Source organism: Hyalella azteca, unplaced genomic scaffold (assembly GCF_000764305.2).
Source record: "Hyalella azteca isolate HAZT.00-mixed unplaced genomic scaffold, Hazt_2.0.2 contig9107, whole genome shotgun sequence".
In the NCBI taxonomy this organism is placed as follows: Eukaryota; Metazoa; Arthropoda; class Malacostraca; order Amphipoda; family Hyalellidae; genus Hyalella; species Hyalella azteca.
The window spans coordinates 46,265-67,166 of record NW_025939186.1 but is presented as its reverse complement, the minus strand read 5'-3'; the positions used below and the strand labels follow the sequence as shown (position 1 = coordinate 67,166).

Sequence of the window (20,902 nt, the reverse complement as noted above, 5' to 3'; positions counted from 1 at the left end):
CAGCACCAGCACCATCTGTGCACCAGCAGCACCAGCACCATCTGTGCACCAGCAGCACCAGCACCATCTGTGCACCAGCAGCACCAGCACCATCTGTGCACCAGCAGCACCAACACCATCTGTGCACCAGCAGCACCAGCACATCAGCCGACTGGTAGGTCTGAAACTCATTTTAATTTCCTCAAATTTTGCGTTTAAGTCTTAATTTTTTCCTTACATATAAAAACATTCATTTTTCAATTTAATATATAATTAAAAACATAAATTTCTCTAATAGTCAATTCATAAGAAATAAATTGAATATTTCAATTCAATTGTAGTCCATTAAAATTATTTAATGACATTTTGGAATATAATAATATAGAATATTTTTTCGTAAATGATGAGCTATAGATATATTTATTTGTTTTATATAAATATATTGAGAGATTTTTATATTAATTGTTTTAGGCACTGTGGTTAATGAATTTAATTTATATAAGTGCACCCTATCGATGGTGCAATAATTGGGTACAATGTGCACAATATATTTGTAGAATGACAGAGTTTTAAAATGTGTAAAAAAAGTATGACGGAGAGCACCTGGGAAAACGTCACCACTGCACCGGAGACCTGGCCGAGGGTGCGGTGAATATTGTCCTGTCACGGCAGTAGCGGTTCACTCCTACTGTGTGATGAGGGCAGTACTCACTGCACCTTCACTGCACCACTCCATCGTCACTACATCACTGCATCTTCTCGGTACCTTCACTGCTTCATTGCATCTTAGTTACACAACTGCATCTTCACTAAATCACTGCACCTTCACTGCAGCACTGCATTTTCACGATACATTCACTGCCCTACCTACATAAAAATTCGGGGACCGCCAATGCTTCGGCCGAATAGTCCATACGTTCGGCGCAAAGTTATTCTGGGTCTTATTGGCCCCCGATTACAATTAGTTTCTGGTCAGAATCTCCTTTCCGACTTGATTGTCGCCTGAAAGCATGAGAAGAGTTGGCCGAGCCGAGTCACATCGAGCTTGCCAGCTGTCCAGAGGCTGCCTTTCAAACCCTGAGCAGAAGCGGACATGAGCGGCTGATTTTCGCGCTCCCCGAGTCCTGGGCGGCACCTGATGCAGAGTCAGGCCCGCATCAAAAATATTTTTTATGGACTGCACCTGCACTGCACCACTGAATCTTCACTGCACCGTCACTGCACCACCGCATCTTTATTGCACCACTGCACCGTGTTGCTCTGAACAATTTCCCTTAGTAGATGTGAGAAACACGCTTGAGAAGCCATGATAATTGTGTTGTAAGCGAAAGCCAAGGTAACTCAAGAGCTTTATTAAACAAGAACGTAACATCCTGGAACAAAATAACACTACTATAAAACAGGAAAAACGGCAACGTAAAGGGAATATATTCATGTATGAAGGCCTTACAGATAAAGAAACTATTTACAGATTACTTACAAGGAGAACAGTAGGTAGTTGTAGGTCTTGAACGTACAAGAGCCGAGTCAATGCTAACAATGGTCACTAGTTCTAGAGCGAAGTAACTTACTCGTAGGAACTATAGTACGGAATACTATGTACATGTGGGTGATATAACAGAAATTTCATGACAAATTGTGTGCCGTTTCCCTTGACATTTAAAATAATTTTCTTATCATCAGTAATGATTAATGAGCCTCCAAGTCTCAAATGGTTTAGTGGCTACGTTAGCCAGGTATCCTACAGGTCATAGGATATCTTAGGATATTTTAGGATATCTAGTTTTCACTCAAGAAGTCCATGTTCACCTTCCGGCATAGGACGGTCTTTTTATGGTGAAAAATTTCTTCATTATTTTCTTTTAATTTAAATTCGGAAAAACTTCATGCTTTTTGTGAGTTCAACAGTGAGTGTATGCAGCGACGGATCGGAAAAATGTTATTTTATTCTTCGAAATTTTTATGTAGTCTTAAACATTGGTTTTTGTTATTAGCAAATGCTCAAAATATGATGCGATTATTATTATTGGTTTCCTTAATGTAAATTTGGATTCATTTTCAGCAGCGGCATCTTTTTAAATTTTCGCAGTCGGAATTAGAATTTTATTCAATCGTATATTCGGAAAAGTGAATTGCAATTTCATGGCAGAATTCAGGTGCCTAATGGGAAGTGAAGGCGTCTAATATAAGGTGCCTAATCCAATTGGAATGGGAACTTTAGTTCAAAGTTGCAGTGAACTTTGCGAGGTTCGGACGAGTTTGGAATGCGTTAAAGTTGAACACATGCATGTTGAAAAGTTGAACTGACGTCAGTTGAATACATCATAGTTGAACACATGCAATTTTCGTCGTGTAATCTTTAAAATAATTGTCATTTGTCGATATTTAAAAGAATTATGTATGAAATTTGGTGAAGTTAACATTTGGTTTACGCATTTTGTTGGTAATTTGATGTATGTTACATCATCACTCATCATTCCCCATCATCACCCAGAATCACCACATCATCACCCATCATCACCCAGTATGGATGATAAAGTTCTAAAGTTGCCCAACTTGCCGGCATCTCAAGACGAAGTTCGCCTAAACTTCGCCGCTCAAATATTGGCAAAAATCAACCCAAGTTCTCTTGGGTTGAAAAAGTTTGAGCTCGCAAGAGGGCCGATTGTGTTGTGTTGTGTAGCCTGTGTGTTGTGTAGTCTGTGTGTTGTGTAGTCTGTGTGTTGTGTAGCTTGTGTGTTGTGTAGCCTGTGTGTTGTNTCATCACCCAGTATCACCCCATCATCACCCAGTATCACCCCATCATCACCCAGTATCACCCCATCATCACCCAGTATCACCCCATCATCACTCAGTATCACCCCATCATCAAACAGCATCACCCCTGCAACATCACTCAGCATCACCCCATCATCACCCATCATCACCCCATCATCACCCAGTATGGATGATAAAGTTCCAAAGTTGCACAACTTGCCGGCATCTCAAGACGAAGTTCGCCTAAACTTCGCCGCTCAGATATTGGCAAAAATCAACTCAAGTTCTCTTGGGTTGAAAAAGTTTGAGCTCGCAAGAGGGCCGATTGTGTTGTGCTGTGTAGCCTATGTGCTGTGTAGCCTGTGTGCTGTGTAGCCTGTGTGTTGTGTAGCCTGTGTGTTGTATTGCCTGTGTGTTGTGTAGCCTGTGTGTTGTGTAGCCTGTGTGTTGTATTGCCTGTGTGTTGTGTAGCCTGTGTGTTGTGTAGCCTGTGTGTTGTGTAGTCACTATATGCCTATACCTGCCATATAGGCCTATACCTGCACTATATGCCTATACCTGCACTATAGGCCTATACCTGCCATATAGGCCTATACCTGCTCTATAGGCCTATACCTGCTCTATAGGCCTATACCTCCACTATAGGCCTATACCTGCCATATAGGCCTATAACTGCCATATAGGCCTATACCTGCTCTATAGGCCTATACCTGCACTATTAAAAGACAATTCTGAAGCGGTTCAACCGACCCACATAAAATTCATACATCCACTGCACAGTTGAGAAATTAATGAATTTTTTAAGATGCTGTTCTCTAATGAATCATGAATAATATTCCCGGGAAACCGAATTAAAAAACTAATGAATTGCCAAAGAATTTAAAAGCTGAGAAAACGTCTAGTAAATTCATTATACCCTCATTTTAAAATTTTTGGAGACCAGCGCCATAATTAATTAAAAATATATATAGAGTACAGGTACAATCAGCAATGAAATCAAATTATACACGAAAGATATTAAAACTTAAGTAATAAGAAAACGAGAACGGTACATAAAATCTAATGATTTACATTTCAAGAGTATAAGAACTGTACGCATTATTAAGACAAGGTCCTTATCTTCTTAGCTTGATTGTAATTTAATTCTTTACATTTTAGGGAGGTGAATGAATTTTTTAATTTAGGTGACATTCATTGTTGAATCATGATAGTTTTTAACGGAAAATCAATTTTCAAAAGGCTTAACTCAATCCCTTTGTATGCAAACGACCATTGCCCTGTTTGAATTGAATGAATTGCCCGGTTTGAACTGTTTGGCCCAGTTTGAACTGAATGGCCCAGTTTGAACTGAATGGCCCAGTTTGAACTGAATGGCCCAGTTTGAACTGAATGGCCCAGTTTAACTGAATGGACCAGTTTTAACTGAATGGCCCAGTTTAACTGAATGGACCAGTTTTAACTGAATGGCCCAGTTTGAAGTGAATGGCCCAGTTTGATTGGCCCCTCAAGTCGAAGAATTCATCAATTTTTCCACTGGAAACAGGTTGAGTGAATTTCAGAGGTTCAGTAAATTCAGAAGAGAGTTTTCTTGTAATAACTTCCATGATTCAACACTGAATATCAGTGAATGTGAAGAATTCATCAAGACTAAACATTCATTTGATTCACCAGACAGACATTGACTGTTTAGATTTCAAAGCCGCCAATTAAGCCGTTTCAGTGCTTCAATAATAAAACTGCTCGCTCCTCATTTGAGAATTGGAAAGCCCTTTTGAGAAATGGTTTTATGTTAATAACTTCCATGATTCGACACATTATATCGCTTAATTCGACGAATTCATTATCTTTCCAACATTGCAATGCTTGTATGATTTTAATGGGTGTCAGTTCAACCGTTTATGAATTGTATTTTCCGGGAATAAGTTTCATGCTACCGGTAACATCAAATTTGTAATAAGTGCTCGGATTCTATAATGTTGTCACGAAAACACGTTTTTTGTCATAATGAAATCAAATATTTTTTGTATTTACATGCCTTTATTGGAAGCAATAAGGCCGTAAAGCTAGGTTATATACTAACTGGATTCACTTAAATAATAATTAAATATCAATTAGGTTCGATTTTTTTACTAGTCTTCCCAAGACTTGGACTTTGCGGTTCTTCCTCTGTAACTGCAGCTGAATCTGTACATCAGATGTACAGCTGCAGTCTACCTCTACAACTGCAGCTGAGTCTGTACATTCTGTCTCTTATACACATCTAGATGTGTATAAGAGACAGCTGTTGCGTCGCTGGTGTTGCGTCGCTGCTGTTGCGTCACCACTGTTGCGTCGTCTCTGTTTCGTCACCGCTGTTGCGTCGTCGCTGTTGCGTCGCTGCTGTTGCGTCGCTGCTGTTAATTGCGTCGTCGCTGTTGCGTCGCCGCTGTTGCGTCGCCGCTGTTGCGTCGCCCAAACTTCAATCCGCTGATGAAGTCTGCGCGACAATGCCGGTTCCCGATTCCATTTCGGGATTGGAAATTGTGGGAATGAGGTTTGGGACGCGAGTGGGAATAGGGAATGGTTGAGTGGACGCCGGTTGAGTGTTTGAGTTGAGAGGCTGTCGTATTTGTATTAACAGCAAATAGGCAAACTGGAATGGGGCATTTATTGCAAATGGACAATATGGAATGGGGCCCTTCTAACTAATAGGCAAACTGGAATGGGCACATTTATCAAATATGCAAAACTGGAATAGGCATATTTATTAAATAGGCAAACAGGAAGAGGGCACTTCTAGCAAATTGGCATGCTCGTATTGTACATTTATAGCTAAAAGGTCATTCTGAACTGAACACACTTATAAAATTTTTCAACTGAAAATTGGCACTTCTTCATAAAATCAAATTAAGCTTTATGGACAAAAATCTAGATGATAACGCTGGATAAATTCATGTTAATAACATAATGTTTGGCTCTCAATAAGTTTATGTTGAAAACATAATTTTGGCTCTGAATAAAATCATGTAGACAACATTGTTTGGCGCTGAATAAATTCATGTTGATACCACCATGTGTCGGTGAAGCGTGGGTCAAACGTTCGGGTTGAATATATAGTTGGAACGTTTGTTGTGGACGTTCCGTTTGAACGTTTAATGTTAATGTTCATAGGGAAAGTTTTACAGGACGTTTAAGGTGACGTGGGGTGAACGTTTACTGTTAAATTTCAGCGTGAAATTATAACGCAAATGAAAAACCCGGTGAATATCTTTCTAAGCAAGAAATATAGTTGTATGGCAGTCATGTATTTGTCTTAATAATTAATTTTTATTGTATTAATGAAAATTATTTTTTTTTCAGGAACGGCGAGCTTGCTTCAGTTGTCAAAAGTTGCACACCAACACAAGGGCGGATTGAGTGGCGCAAAGTAGTGAATAAACCTAGCTAAATCCAGCCAAGATTAGCAGCTAAATCCAGCCAAGATTAGCAGCCAAATCCAGCCAAGATTAGCAGCCAAATCCAGCCAAGATTAGCAGCCAAATCCAGCCAAGATTAGCAGCCAAATCCAGCCGAGATTAGCGGCCAAATCCAGCCAATAAACGGATTTCAACAGCAAAAATTGACATTTGTCAACAACCAAAATCAGCGGGCGTCACTTATCGAAATCGAAGTATATCAACAGCCTAAATAAACAGATGTCAACAGCCAAAATAAGTGGATTTAAACAGTCATTATCAATGGATTTCAACAGTTAAAATCAACATACATCAACAGTCAAAATCACCTGATGGCAGCATCTAAAATCAACATGTAAAGTCTACGACTATCAACAGTCAAATTCAAGGACGGATATCAACATTGAAATTCAACAGATGTGAGCAGTCAAAATGAGCGGATGTCAACAAAATGTCAACGGATACTGCCGTTATTCAGGGTCATCTTTTTCAGTGTTTATCGTACAATGTATTCACTCAATGTATTTTATAGATGAATTTAGTTGCATTTTGAAAAAAATCTTTCATTATACACGATAAAATTGTGCGGAACGGATCTAATAGTCGAGCGATAATAGATAATAAGTAATGTTAACTGTCGTTCTATATGAGTATTTATAGTATAATAAATACTAACCATACTAATAATGATAATACTAATAACCTAATGATCATCTAACTACCATTACCATGGTATGACTTAGGACCATCGATCATATGATGCTTCGATGCTTTATAATATAGAAATGTTTACATACAATACTCTTAGTTAGGGATAAATACCATTCTATTAGTTAAGAATAAATACCATATTATTAGTTAAGAATAAAAACAGTAATATTAGTTAGGAATAAATACCATAATATTAGTTAAGAATAAATACCATATTATTAGTTAAGAATAAAAACAGTATTATTAGTTAAGAATAAATACCATAATATTAGTTAAGAATAAATACCATATTATTAGTTAAGAATAAAAACAGTATTATTAGTTAAGAATAAATACCATAATATTAGTTAAGAATAAATACCATATTATTAGTTAAGAATAAAAACAGTATTATTAGTTAAGAATAAATACCATAATATTAGTTAAGAATAAATACCATATTATTAGTTAAGAATAAAAACAGTATTATTAGTTAAGAATAAATACCATAATATTAGTTAAGAATAAATACCATATTATTAGTTAAGAATAAAAACANTGCACGTGGTGCACGTGGTGCACGTGGTGCACGTGGTGCGTGGTGCGTGGTGCACGTGGTGCGTGGTGCACGTGGTGCACGTGGTGCGTGGTGCACGTGGTGCGTGGTGCGCGTGGTGCGTGGTGCGCTATGTATGGTATATACATGCGGCATGCATGTATATACCGCTTATATTATCGTTGTACAAACATATATATACCAGGTATTTTCATACATATAATTGTATAGGACATGTACCGCTTACATTCCTGTATAAAATTTGGGTATGTTTTGTTTTTCATACAAAGTTTACTTTTTGTCTTCCAATTTATTAGAAATAAAGAAAATTGTTTATATAACATACAAATTTTCAGGTCTCCTGTCACACTTGTATATTGTATATACGTTTAGAAATACGTGAGCGAATATATGTGCTATAGAAATGTACAAAGCGTACGTAGCGTGCAACTTGTACATTTTTTCAATCATTGTGTTTGAGCGCTGAAGAAAACTTTTATATTAATAAGAAGTGAAAAAATCTGATCGTTTAGTCAAATATCACTTATGTAGTAATATATTTATTATGTAGTATTATATATTACATTTGCATTAATCTCATTAACGTGCCACTAACGTAATTAATATTTAATCAAATATTAAGCACCTAATTATTTACTCACATAGTGCATTCTCATTATTACTAAATATTTAATCAACTACTTAACTACTCGTTCTGTATTGAGTAGTTATTCTCTCTCGGCGCGGTTCCGTTTCATTTCAGATTCGTTGCGATGCTGCGAATTTCTGCCGTCAAAGAACCATAAGCGAAACATTAACAATAAACCTGATCAATAATTGTTGCCAGCCCATTAACAATAATTGTCAGCAATAATGAGGTCAACTTGTTAATTATTTCCCCACTTAACTACTCTCATCTACTTAATTTTTTTTCCTACTTAATAGCATCATTCAACCCACGTAATAAATGTCATAATCACAAATTCTTAATCAACACTACCGCTAATTAGATATTAACGAAAATGTTAATTTAAATGATTTGAAGGATTAATATAAAGAAATATTCAATAACACTTACCGCGGGAATAATCAAGTGAAAATCAGCTTGTTATTTGCCCCTTGTAATATATTATTTGTCTATAATACTTTTTTCCGACGAGTATAATTACTTGCACTGAAAAAATAACTTTACATGCCAATTAGAACCTAATTAGGAAACGTAGTTTTCTTTAATAGATCATGCTAATTAGTTATTAGATAAGGTTATTATCAATTACGGGTGCAGCCGGGTTATCAACACAGACCAACAGTCACACTAAACAACACCATCACGCAGTCACACTAAACAACACATTCATCATACCACACACACATGAAACCATGATCCTAGGTGTCACTTACAACACTTCTATGTCTTTCGGGCCACACATACTGGACATCAAAACAAAATGCAGACCTAGGCTAAACACACTAGAGCTCTAACTCTATTGTACAAACAATATACTGGACTATGCAAGTCCAGCCTGGGCTCTCATTATTTCACCCACACTTCACAAACACCTACAAACCATACAAAACACAGCCCTCAGAATCGCACTTGGCAGCACTCAAACCACACCATCCAGTTATGTCCATGCAGAAACCAAAGTCGTCCTTCTGAAAAAACATCTTGATATAAAAGGCGCCCAAATCCTTGCATCAGCACTCCACAACCTCCTCAGTCCCTGCCATCACTTTCAACATTTACCCCCTACACCCAGACAAATTGCCAACACTCCATACAACTACTATCTCACAATTATTAATTCCATACCCCCTCCTACAGACCCAGCAAACTTCATCAAATAGATACACACACATCTAACCCGGAACTACTCACATAAATATATACTCACACTTCTAACTCTCGAATCCATCAATCGACAATATATTTGACGACAGAACCAGACAACAGCCATTCAGAACAGCAGTTGGGCCGTACAGACAGGGTGCACCTCAGCAGACTCCGCTGTGGTCACCATCCCTCACTATACTCCTAAAAACATACATCACTATACTCCTAGTCCTACATACATCCCTCACTATACTCCTACAAAAACCCCCTGGATAGCACCCACTCGGACCTTTGCCCCCAGAGTTATGCACTCATGAAAGGACTATGATCGGACGGATGTTAGTCGTGATCGGACCTATGCACAGAGTCATGCCATCATGAAAGGACCATGACCGGACGGATGTTAGTCATGATCGGACCTATGCCCACAGAGTTATGCACTCATGAAAGGACTATGATCGGACGGATGTTAGTCGTGATCGGACCTACGCCCACAGAGGCATGCACTCATGAAAGGACTATGATCGGACGGATGTTAGTCGTGATCGGACCTATGCCCACAGAATCATGCACTCATGAAAGGACTATGATCGGACGGATGTTAGTCGTGATCGGACCTATGCCCACAGAGTTATGCACTCATGAAAGGACTTTGACCGGACGGATGTTAGTCATGATCGGACCTATGCACAAAGTCAGGCATAACATCCGTAGCGCAGCTATGGTTCGAGTCGGCGCGAGGGACATGGCATGTCCGGGACTCGGGGAACATAAAAATACATCAATACATCAAATTATGGTTAATTGGTAATCGGGGTGATTAGTGTGTTCATAATTGGGGTTGTTAGTGTGCTCATAATTGGTGTGATTAATGTGTTTGTAATTGAAGTTAAATAAACTACCTCAGCGTTTTGAATCACTTCTAGTGATATTAATGCACCAAATATTATTAATATCCCAACCCTTTTTATGAAAGGTTCTATTTCTATTGATGTAACTTTTTCACATTTTTATTAATTAGGTATTAGAATTTGCCGTATCATTTGCCATACTTTTTATGTAAGACGAATCATTTCATTTGGTGAATTGATAAGTTGCACGATAATTTAGACGCAACAAAAATTTTTTTTAATATAATTTCTGATAAAGTAAAAAATATTGTATCAAGTTTCGTTAATTGAATAAATAGCCCCATGAATATGTATATAATGTGATATATTACTGATATATTATCATTGATTATTTATTGATCATTAAAACCATACTTTCGGTGCTGTAGGTGAGCGTAGACTAAGATGCGTATAGTATGACGTATATATTATACGCTTGCAATAAGATGCGTATATTATGACGTATATATATTATTAAAACAAGATGCGTATATTATGCGTATATACGCATGTTTTAAGATGTGTATTTTACGGCCAACATACGCATGTAATAACATGCTTATACTATGGCGCATATACGCATGTAAATAGATGCGTATATTATGGAATATATAAGGACGTTTTGAGACGCTTTCAAGCCGCTCCGTTACTTTACATTCTAAGGCCACTAAATTTTGGTGAAATGCTTAATCGTGAGAATTGTGAATTTGTATGTGTAACTAATGTGTTGATGTGTAACTAATGTGTTGATGTGTAACTAATGTGTTGATGTGTAACTAATGTGTTGAGGTGTAACTAATGTGTTGATACAACCGCTTCTTGCTTGTGCTGTGGTTGAGAAAATGTTTCAATTGATATTAATAATTTGACCCAATTGTTTTTTTTAAAGTCCAGAAACATATTCACGTCATTCACCTGAAATGGCTTGAATGTGCAGACTTGGACTGAACACACAGTGCACACATCACACAGGTTTCTGTTTCCTGTATGGACTTCAAGGGAACACAAACATTATTTTTAACATAAATGATGATAAATGAGAAATGATAAATGTCCTTTTAAAAGAGATGCATTGATATAAATGATAAATGCCCTTCTTGGACTGAACACACAGTGCACACATCACACAGGTTTGTGTTTCCTGTATGGACTTCAAGGAAACACAAACACTATTTTTAACATAATTCATTTACAGGAAATTTTGTGGGCACACAATACTCATTTCTGTGTAATTGTCACTACAATTTACACTGTTCATGTTGTTATTGTAAATGTCGGGTTTGTTTGGAGAAAAAAGACAGCATCTACAAAACTCTTCAAGGATCATCTTCCGTTGATCTGATGTAAAATGTTAATTTCATGTAAAATGTTGATCTCATGTAAAATTTTGATCTCTTGTAAAATGTTTATTTCATGTAAAATGTTGATCTCTTGTAAAATGTTTATTTCATGTAAAATGTTGATCTCTTGTAAAATGTTGATTTCATGTAAAATGTTGATCTCATGTAAAATGTTGATTTCATGTAAAATGTTGACCTCATGTAAAATGTTGATTTCATGTAAAATGTTGATCTCTTGCAAAATGTTTATTTCATGTAAAATGTTGATCTATTGTATAATTTTTATTTCAGGTAAAATGTTGATTTCATGTAAAATGCTGACCTCCTCTAAAATGTTTATTTCATGTAAAATGTTGACCTCCTGTAAAATGTTGATTTCATGTAAAATGTTGATCTCCTGTAAAATGTTGATTTCATGTAAAATGTTGACCTCGTGTAAAATGTTGATTTCATGTAAAATGTTGACCTCCTGTTAAATGTTGATTTCATGTAAAATGTTGATCTCTTGCAAAATGTTTATTTCATGTAAAATGTTGATCTATTGTAAAATTTTTATTTCAGGTAAAATGTTGATCGGATGTGTTGTTGATAATACTCGTTATTAAATTAATTGTATGGCCTGTATTTTCCTAATTTTGTTGAAAAAAGTTCAATTTACTTCATTTGTGTATTTTTTCAGAAACTCTGAGGCTGTTTCATTTAATCAAATTGTTTAGTGCACAAAAGAGCTAAATTGACTTAAAGACATACGTATATATATAAGATATATAATATATATAAGTTATAGGTATAATAAGACATAGGCTATAGCAAGGATACAAGGTTGGTAAATTATAAGCAATAGGCGTGGTATAGTCGTGAGGAATGAGTTATAGGAATGAGTCATAGGAATGAGTTATAGGAATGAGTCATAGGAATGAGTTATAGGAATGATATACGCGATAATCTAGTCATAGATATACAAACTTGGCTATACCAACGTGCCGGAGACTCTAATTTGTACGCTCATATTTTATATGTCTTCGTATATACATACATACTCTAGTTAAAATTAAATAATCATACTCTAGTTAAAATAATTAATCTATTATACAACACTTAGTAATACTTAAATACGTTGCTCTTTCGTAGGTTGCATTTTATCTATGTTATGTACATAATGTTCATTGCATTTGAACAGAATACCGCGTAGGTACAATAAATTCTTCTATAAAACATTACGTTTTCAATTCATTATAAATGCGAATTTTCATTTATGTTGCCTCACTGCCTCTACTCCGCAGGAATTTAATATGAAAACATAATTTGTAAATTCTACAATTTTATCTTTCATTTTAAATATAAAATATTGAAGTAATATACTGCAGGTAATAATATTATAAATATCAAGTTACAAAAGACGAGTTTTTAATCGCGTTAAAATAATTAAGACAGTGATAGTTCATTTTTTGCGCACTAATAACCTAAGTCATCATTCATATAAAAATGAAATTGTATCAGCAATCGTATATTAAACAATAAATTGTGAACAGAAATCTTAAATTTGAATTGTCGTATCCTGTGCAGTTCAAGCTCAATTTGCCTTCATTTATCACTTAACATCCTGAAATTCGTATTTTAGGAATAAATGATTGATATTTTATTTTAATTTATTTTTCCATTCATATTTTTATGTGTTTAAAGTTTCACATAAGAGTTAGTTTAATTTTTGTGTCAGGAAGCACGTGTAACATACGTACATGTGCGGAGGCAAAAATGAGATTGTTAAATACTGGTTCTTACATCCGTGGACTTAGGATGAGCGACTGGAAAGAAAATAGTATTGGAGGATAACTAAGGAAATTATGGAGTAGTTATGTTGAGTTTGTGTATCAAATGCAGAGTAAGTTTCATCACTTTCATGCAACGGTTAAATATTTGTTATAGGTTTTGATTGTGGATAAAAAAATTTTGATTGCGATATAATATCAAATTGGCTTCTCAAAATAGAATAAATTGGAAAATAGACTAATGCATTGAAAATTGAAAAGTGTCATAATTCTTTTGCAGGCCTTGAATTCAATGATTGAATTGTGATTGTCACAATTATGTGATAATGCAGATGAATATCTCTGTACGTGACTTCTCTTTATTTATATTCATTTCAATTTTCTTGTCATAAAAATCGTTTGTACACGAAGGAATGTCTGTAGAGATGCGTTTGTACAAATAAACTTGTATATATTTGAGCTTTGATTTACCAATTTTGAATGTTATAACACCAATTCGATCACAATGTGTAGATAGCACTATTTTTGGTTAAAATAAACTTGGTCTGTGCACGAAATTATTATTAAACTATTAAAAAATGATCATTTTCCAGAAGAGATAATTATCAAACTACCTAAAAATTAAAATTGTAATGATTAGTTTTGAAATATAAAGTGAAAGCGTTTTCAATAAAATTTACATTTCATTTTTGTGTAGATAGCTTGACCAGAAATGATTTCCGTTTAATTTTCCGTCACGGTAGAATAAGAACAACAGCTGATGCTACTTGCGTCCGTATTTACGCTCCGCCTCCATTCGTTCATGGTGCCTCTGTTAAGACAGGCTGCGGACGTAAGGTCTCACGTCTCAGGAATAAAGAAAAGATGCCGGATGAAAATACGTGAAACAAAGTATTGAAATCATATAATAATCTACTACTGCATGCTAAAAAAGCAAAATACTTTATTTGTCTTTGTTATCATTGTCCCATATTTATTATCTGGGTTTAATCATAATCATTCACTCAAGAGTCAAGTCAAAGTCTCAGCAGTCAGCATTATAATTTATTGCAATAATACAGCCACTTATTTGGTTTGAACGTGACACTTTACTTACGTGGTACTTGCTAGATTTGCCACTGTTATTCAAGTTGCATAATGTAGCCATTCAAATTTCAAAGAAATTTAGGCTAATAACTGTTTTATGGTTGAATATTTAGGTTAGTTATGTCAACTGCTGCAACTGTGTTGTGGCAGTTTACTGGCAAACAGGCAATTGGGCAAAGCTGCAACTTTTGTAGACTTTACCTCCAGGACCAGTTGAAGTGACAGTCCAGTTCAGTCAGTCCAGATATACCACTGTGCAGAGAGTGAACGAAGATTTAAAGACCTACGGCGACGCATTATTGGCAAAATTTTTGCCTTCAAAAGATCTTGCCGACACATTTAGATTGAAATTCTTGCATTTAATATATTTCTCAGTCTTCAGCCAACTATTTAGAAAAAAAGTAAGGTTTCCGGTACGTTGGATGGATTACGATGCAGCAAAGCTTGTCCTAAAATCAGTTGCGATGAGTTCCCGCAAAAAATGTAAACAACATCTAAGTAGATCAGGAAAGTATCATGGATGCGCAGGATGGAATTCTAAAAATGTTGGTAGATATATTATTTTCAATCTACCTTTGCCACTTTTTTGGTCCAAAATTTTAGTTAGGATAGAAAAGTTAAAAATAGTTGCACTTGCCACTTGATAGAATCAAAAATGAATGTTATAACACTTTAGGATTTTAATTAGACTAAATAATAGTTCATTAGGAATTTGTCTCTAAGTCAAACACTGCAAATTAACATTCACAAATTAATAGCAAATCACACCAGGGTTGCCACCAATAAGGGTTTAATGCACACTGTGACTGTGGAAGCGATTTTAGGGAGCAAACTCACATTGCCGCTCATGTAATGAAAGCATGCACTGATGCACGCAACTGAGTAATATCTGGATTCTAGTGCCAACGCATCAGAGCATTTCAATACTTACTTGTCAACTATCTTGTATTAAAGAGAGAACTTGTAAATGTAATCACAAATATTGATTGTTTTATTATAAACTAAGTGAGCAGAATCAATTTATAAGCATCATCTGCCAGTGGCTGCAATTCATGTTCAGCATGGAGGCACACGGAAGAATGAGGAGGCTTGGCGAGAGGCAAGTTAGACCGATAGCTCCTGCCACGGTGTTCAGAAACCCGGATGTAGAAGTTACGCGACGTCATTCCAACGTACGTAGATGCACAGTGTGCACATGCAAATTTATATTTTGGAACTGTTTCAAACACAGCATCTTTAATTCCTTGGACATAGTTTCAGATGCACTACCAAAATAGGGCAATGTGCAATAAATAATTTTCTTACTATTGCATTCCCATATATAAATTTGCATGTTTTACTGGTAAATAATTTCAAAATTGGTTCTTTCTTCAGGTATAAGGACGTTATTCCTGCTCGGATGCGATCAAACCTGGTCTATGAGTTCTGTTGTGCACGCTGTGCATCTACGAACGTTGGAATGACGTCGCGTAACTTCTACATCCGGGTTTCTGAACACCGTGGCAGGAGCTATCGTTCTAACTTGCCTCTCGCCAAGCCTCCTCATTCTTCCGTGCGCCTCCATGCTGAACAGTGCGACGTGACTGTATCTGAGAGTGATTTCAGGATACTCAGTTCCACTTCTGGCTGCTTGGATTTGAGAATTTTGGAGTCTCTACATATCTTCAAACAAAAACCATGTCTCAATAATGCGTTTAGCTCATATAATCTGGAAATAGTAAATCGCTAGGATTTTATTTTCTTGTCGTACCCCTAGGACTAAGTTGTTCTTAACTAGTCCTGTTTATTTTGCTTGCAGTGGACAAGGTTGTTGTAAATGCTCAATGGCATGTTCATGGATACGGTAATATCGCATCAATAATATGATAATTGCACATCAATAATATGGTAATTAATGTAAATGGCAATATCGCATCAATAATATGATAATTGCACATCAATAATACTGTACGGTAATTAATCTATATGGCAATATCATATCGATAAAGGAAAAACAAGTGAAAATCACAGAAAATGTCATTTATTCTACCTCTACATCATCTACAATGAAAGAGGAGGACTTCAGAGTACTGTTAGTAATGGATGAGTAAGCTCTGCATGCTTCAAATGTTTTGAAATGAAGTTTTATTCCCATTGTCCCAAGTAGCCCCGATCGACGGGGCTACTCGGGACAATCTTTATTTTGCGTCTGGCACCTTAGGAATAGCATATGGAATTTTTTTGACAATGCCATTCAATAGCCCTTGCAAAGAGCTATAAAATGAGCCTAAATTTGTTTATGAAATGTTTCATCGTAAGAAGTTATTAACAGTTGTTAACAAAAAAACGATTATCTGTCCCAAGTAGCCCCGGTTGACGGTAATTAATTTAACAACAAATCCTGTATGATACTGATGACATTTTGGGCACAAAAACTGATCTTGGTTTAACTGTTATTATTGTTGGTATATCAAAATTTCTTCGTGGTTTTCCAGACGTTCTGTATAAAAAAATGTATGAGCCCAGAGCATATAATTGATGGTATGTAATGGAGGACCTCGTAGCAGTGGTGCAGCAAGAGCTGCGCATCCCAAAGGATTTCATCATCTACAAAGAAGTTGAGCAATGTGTTGAAATTCTTGTTCATCAGGACTGGATTAGGTGAGAAGATTTATAATTTTTTAGAAAATTGCTAGTCTCCTCTGCATCAACATAACATGTGTTAAAGAGACTAATTTTTTGTGGTAAGCAAATCTTACACAAGATTTTGTTCTGCCTCTATTAGTACCCTAATTCATTATAAATCAATATTTATAAAATGTAAATGAATTATTCTAATGCTCATTTTGTTGTTTGTCAGTAGTAAGTCAAAAATAGTATTTTCCTTGCCTCCATACAAATCATATTAAAATTTATACTAGAAACTTTTCTAGTCTGCTTCCATTTGGTCTTTTCATATGATTTTCACTGGAACAATAAGTTTCAGTTTTAGTTTGGCCTAAATGTAATTTATATCAAATTGAAACCAAAATGGAAGCACTGACACTGAGAATAATTTTCCTGAATTAAATAAATTAAAATGAAAATGCTAGTTTGTTTTTGGTTTGGTGTAATTTCTTGCACAATAGCCTTGCTTAATTCTTTGGGTTGCATACCTACATCTTTGTTTTAGTCTCTTATACTGTAATCTTATTTATTTTTTTTACATATTCTTAATTTTTTGCATATTTTTAATTTTTACATACCTGTTAAAATTTGGAATGGAATCTTCAGGACATTAATAAAGAGCCGCTGCATTCCTCTGAGTTTGCCACACCCGTCCTTGTCAGGAGCTGAGGTGCAAGCTTCTCTACTGCAGGGGTTGCCTGCTGACAACTCCTGGAATAAACTCCTGGTTCAGGTCTAAATTAATTACATTTATTTATAGTTAGTAAAATAATGTCTTTGATAACATTTTGTTATTGCTAAAAATAATGTCTTTGATAACATTTCCTTATTGCTAAAAATAATGTCTTTGATAACATTTCCTTATTGCTAAAAATAATTTGCCAATTCAATGTGAGAATTTCTGAATTTTATTTTGAGATGGATGGATGGATGGCAATCTGCAGTGCAAGTGGAAAGTAATGATGCTGGAATTATTTTCCAGGCATTCCCCAAGTCGTCCAACACTGCAGGTTCAATAGCTGAACATTTTTACTGCCATCACATGAACTCGGGCACCAAACCTGTTGCCTTGAGCACCCATGGCAAGCCCACCAAAACTGGAGGACAAGCAACTCCTTTGTACTCACGAGGACAAAGTCTTGTGTACAATGCAACAGGAAATTCTCAGTCCAGAGCATTGGTGCCCAGCATTGAATACTCAAAAGATGTTTTTACATTCTCAACTCTTCTCAACTCTGTTGCTAAAACTAATGCTGAGAACCTCAAAGTTGATGCTACCAAAAAGTACCAAAGTGAGTGTACATTTCTGTTACTAAAATATGTTTTGTTTTATAGAGTTTTTGCTTATTTGTAAGTAATTTCTAGTTGCTCATAGGTTTAAATGACTACTATTATCAAGAATTTCATTATATATCTTTTCTTTTCTATATCATGCATTGTAGTCATTGGTAAAATTTTTCCTATTGTTTTGGCTTATGAGATTATTTCATTTCACTGATAATATCTGTGAAAAATAATATTTTACTCATAACCAATACATTTAGTACTTTTATGATGTAAAATAATTGGTTCAGCTGTGAATGTTGTTTAGTAGCAGGAATGGTGAAGTAAATTTGAAATCGCCAAATTTGTCATTGTAAAGCATTTTTTAAAAAAGATTTCTTCAAAGATTGATTTGCAATTATAAATTCAATGAATTATTATGTATTGAAGAAATAATTATAACAAATTAATTTATTTTAGATGGTTGCTTCTCAAGACCATGCAAGTCTTTACCAACATCCCCTCTGAGCTGCACTGACGCTCTGAGGGTTGCCCTCACTGCCCTCTACAGCGCCCCTCTTGTGGACCTCACTGGGTGAGGGGAATTGTCTTCACATACATAGACTGCAATTCAGATTAATTCATTTATCTTCTTTAAAGTCAATGGATATTGTTATATTATAAATTAATTGATACCATATATGGGTGTTATTCAAATTTTTAAACCAGTATTCAGATTGATGAATTTTTTTTAATGTTTTTTTTGAAGTCCAAGGATATTATAAGAGTTTTTCCAACACTTAAAAAAACTAACATTGAATTAAAAAGTTCAAATTGGTTTTTAATCAGTAAATAAGTACATGCAAGCATATAACTAGCTGTTAGCATCTGGTAATTTATTAGTTAAATTACATTAATATTGCATGAATAACGCTGTGCAGAGTTGGTGAAGGATTTACAGTGCAGAGATGCGGTGCAGAGGAGGCGGGCACAGCACACTGCATACTTGAGTGTGCTGCACACTTCCTGGTGCTGCTGCCGTCTGTGCAGCACACCTTGCAGCACGCGGTCACCTTCAGGTGACGTCACTATCAGAGTTGTATTGAAGTCACTATCAGAGTTGTATTGAAGTCACTATCAGAGTTGTATAAAAATGCATGCAGTTTATGTCACTATCAGAGTTGTATAAAAGCGCACACAGTCACCTCCAGAGTTGTATAAAAGTGCACGCAGTCACCTCTATCAGAGTTGTATAAAAGTGCACGCAGTCACCTCTATCAGAGTTGTATAAAAGTGCACATAGTCACCTCTATCAGAGTTGTATAAAGAGTAGCCATCATTTTGCGTTTTTGAAAGTTAAAATTTTGTATATTGTAAGATTCTAACAAAATGTTTGGATAGATAAGTATTGTATTTGTATATTGTAAGGTTCTTAATTATTTAACTATTGTAGTATGATTCAATTGTACATTTTTCACCAATGCTTAATATAACTCTGATATTCAAGCTTTGGATGTATAAATATTCAAACTTTTGAGTATAAATAATCTGTATTAATCTAGAAATTTTGAATACCCTTAGGCTTTTTTTGATGCATATATTCTCAACACTTGAAAAATCTACCAGGTAAATTAAGAATTTAAGAAATTGCCATTGAAAGTCATGTTAAATTGAAATGGATAGGAATATATTCTCTTTTATGAAGATGAATTAATCCAAATAATAATTTTACAGTCCGGACAAGATTCCTGGAGCAGATGGAGCAGGTCTGCTGGTTTTGTACCACCTGCTAACCATCTGTCATGCTCTACACGAGCGCCATCTCCCACTGGGTGACGTGAAACTCAGTCACCTGTGGGTGGACAACTGCTACAACCTCACCCTGTCACCCACTGCCCCACTGTCCGCTCTTCTCCCACCAAGCTATGGGAGACCAAAGCTTACCATACCAAAAATAAATGCTACAAATAAGGAGAAAAAATTACCAAAAAACTTGAATTTATCCCAAAAATCTACGTTTCCGAATAATTCTTCGCTGGAAAAAATTCCCTGCGTGGGGATGAATTCTTGCAAAGGTAGAAAATCTTCTGAAGTGGAGGAGTTTGATGAGGGAAATGCACTGCATCAAGAGGGAAGAAATGATAATTCAGAAATTATACAAGCTGAGGGTCAGGGCATGGCAGTAATTGGGGTTGAGGCTAAAACACAGCCTGATGTTCTCAACCCAACTACAACCCCAGTGCCTGGGACCAAATATAGTTCAAGTCATGGGTTGAAACCTTCAGATTCTTCAAGTGATACTCTGAGTTGTGAGAGCGGAGGATATTTGGAGCATGGAGAGGGACCGGAGTCAGGAGAAGGTCCCCAAGAGGAGTCAAGGGGACATTATAACTCCATTCTGGAGGCCCAAGGGGAAGATGGGGGAGAGGGGAACGAGCCCCGCGTTGTGGCCTTCCTCAGGCTGGTTAAAGACCCGACTGCTTGCCAGCTCCTGCAACAGGTATTCTTATTACTATAATTATTTCTTAATAATATTTATTATTAAAAAATGAAATAAATTAAAATAAATTATTAAAATAATAATATAACTCAGTACTCACTGCAGTGTGTGACAGAGCGCGCATTTTCTCGTCGATGAAAACGTGAAGTCACGGACGG

The 20,902-nt window shown here is 35.9% G+C and overlaps 2 protein-coding genes across 2 annotated transcripts in view; one reads left to right on the top strand and one right to left on the bottom strand.

Annotated features, from left to right (window-relative positions):
* Nucleotides 1-2,494, bottom strand: part of LOC108666601 (SWI/SNF global transcription activator complex subunit snf59-like) — a 10,042-nt gene extending 7,548 nt beyond the window's left edge. Inside the window, exon 1 of the mRNA XM_018153510.1 lies at nt 2,480-2,494. Within this exon, the coding sequence (XP_018008999.1) occupies nt 2,480-2,494 (15 nt within the window). The remainder of the gene's footprint in view (nt 1-2,479) is intronic.
* Nucleotides 2,495-16,814: 14,320 nt separating this feature from the next.
* LOC108666600 (WD repeat-containing protein 81) overlaps nt 16,815-20,902 on the top strand; it is a gene marked incomplete in the record, with an annotated part of 16,511 nt that continues 12,423 nt past the window's right edge. Inside the window, 6 exon segments of the mRNA XM_018153509.2 lie at nt 16,815-16,975; nt 17,588-17,714; nt 17,964-18,273; nt 18,725-18,839; nt 19,186-19,323; nt 19,979-20,744. Coding sequence (XP_018008998.2) covers nt 16,863-16,975; nt 17,588-17,714; nt 17,964-18,273; nt 18,725-18,839; nt 19,186-19,323; nt 19,979-20,744 — 1,569 coding nt within the window.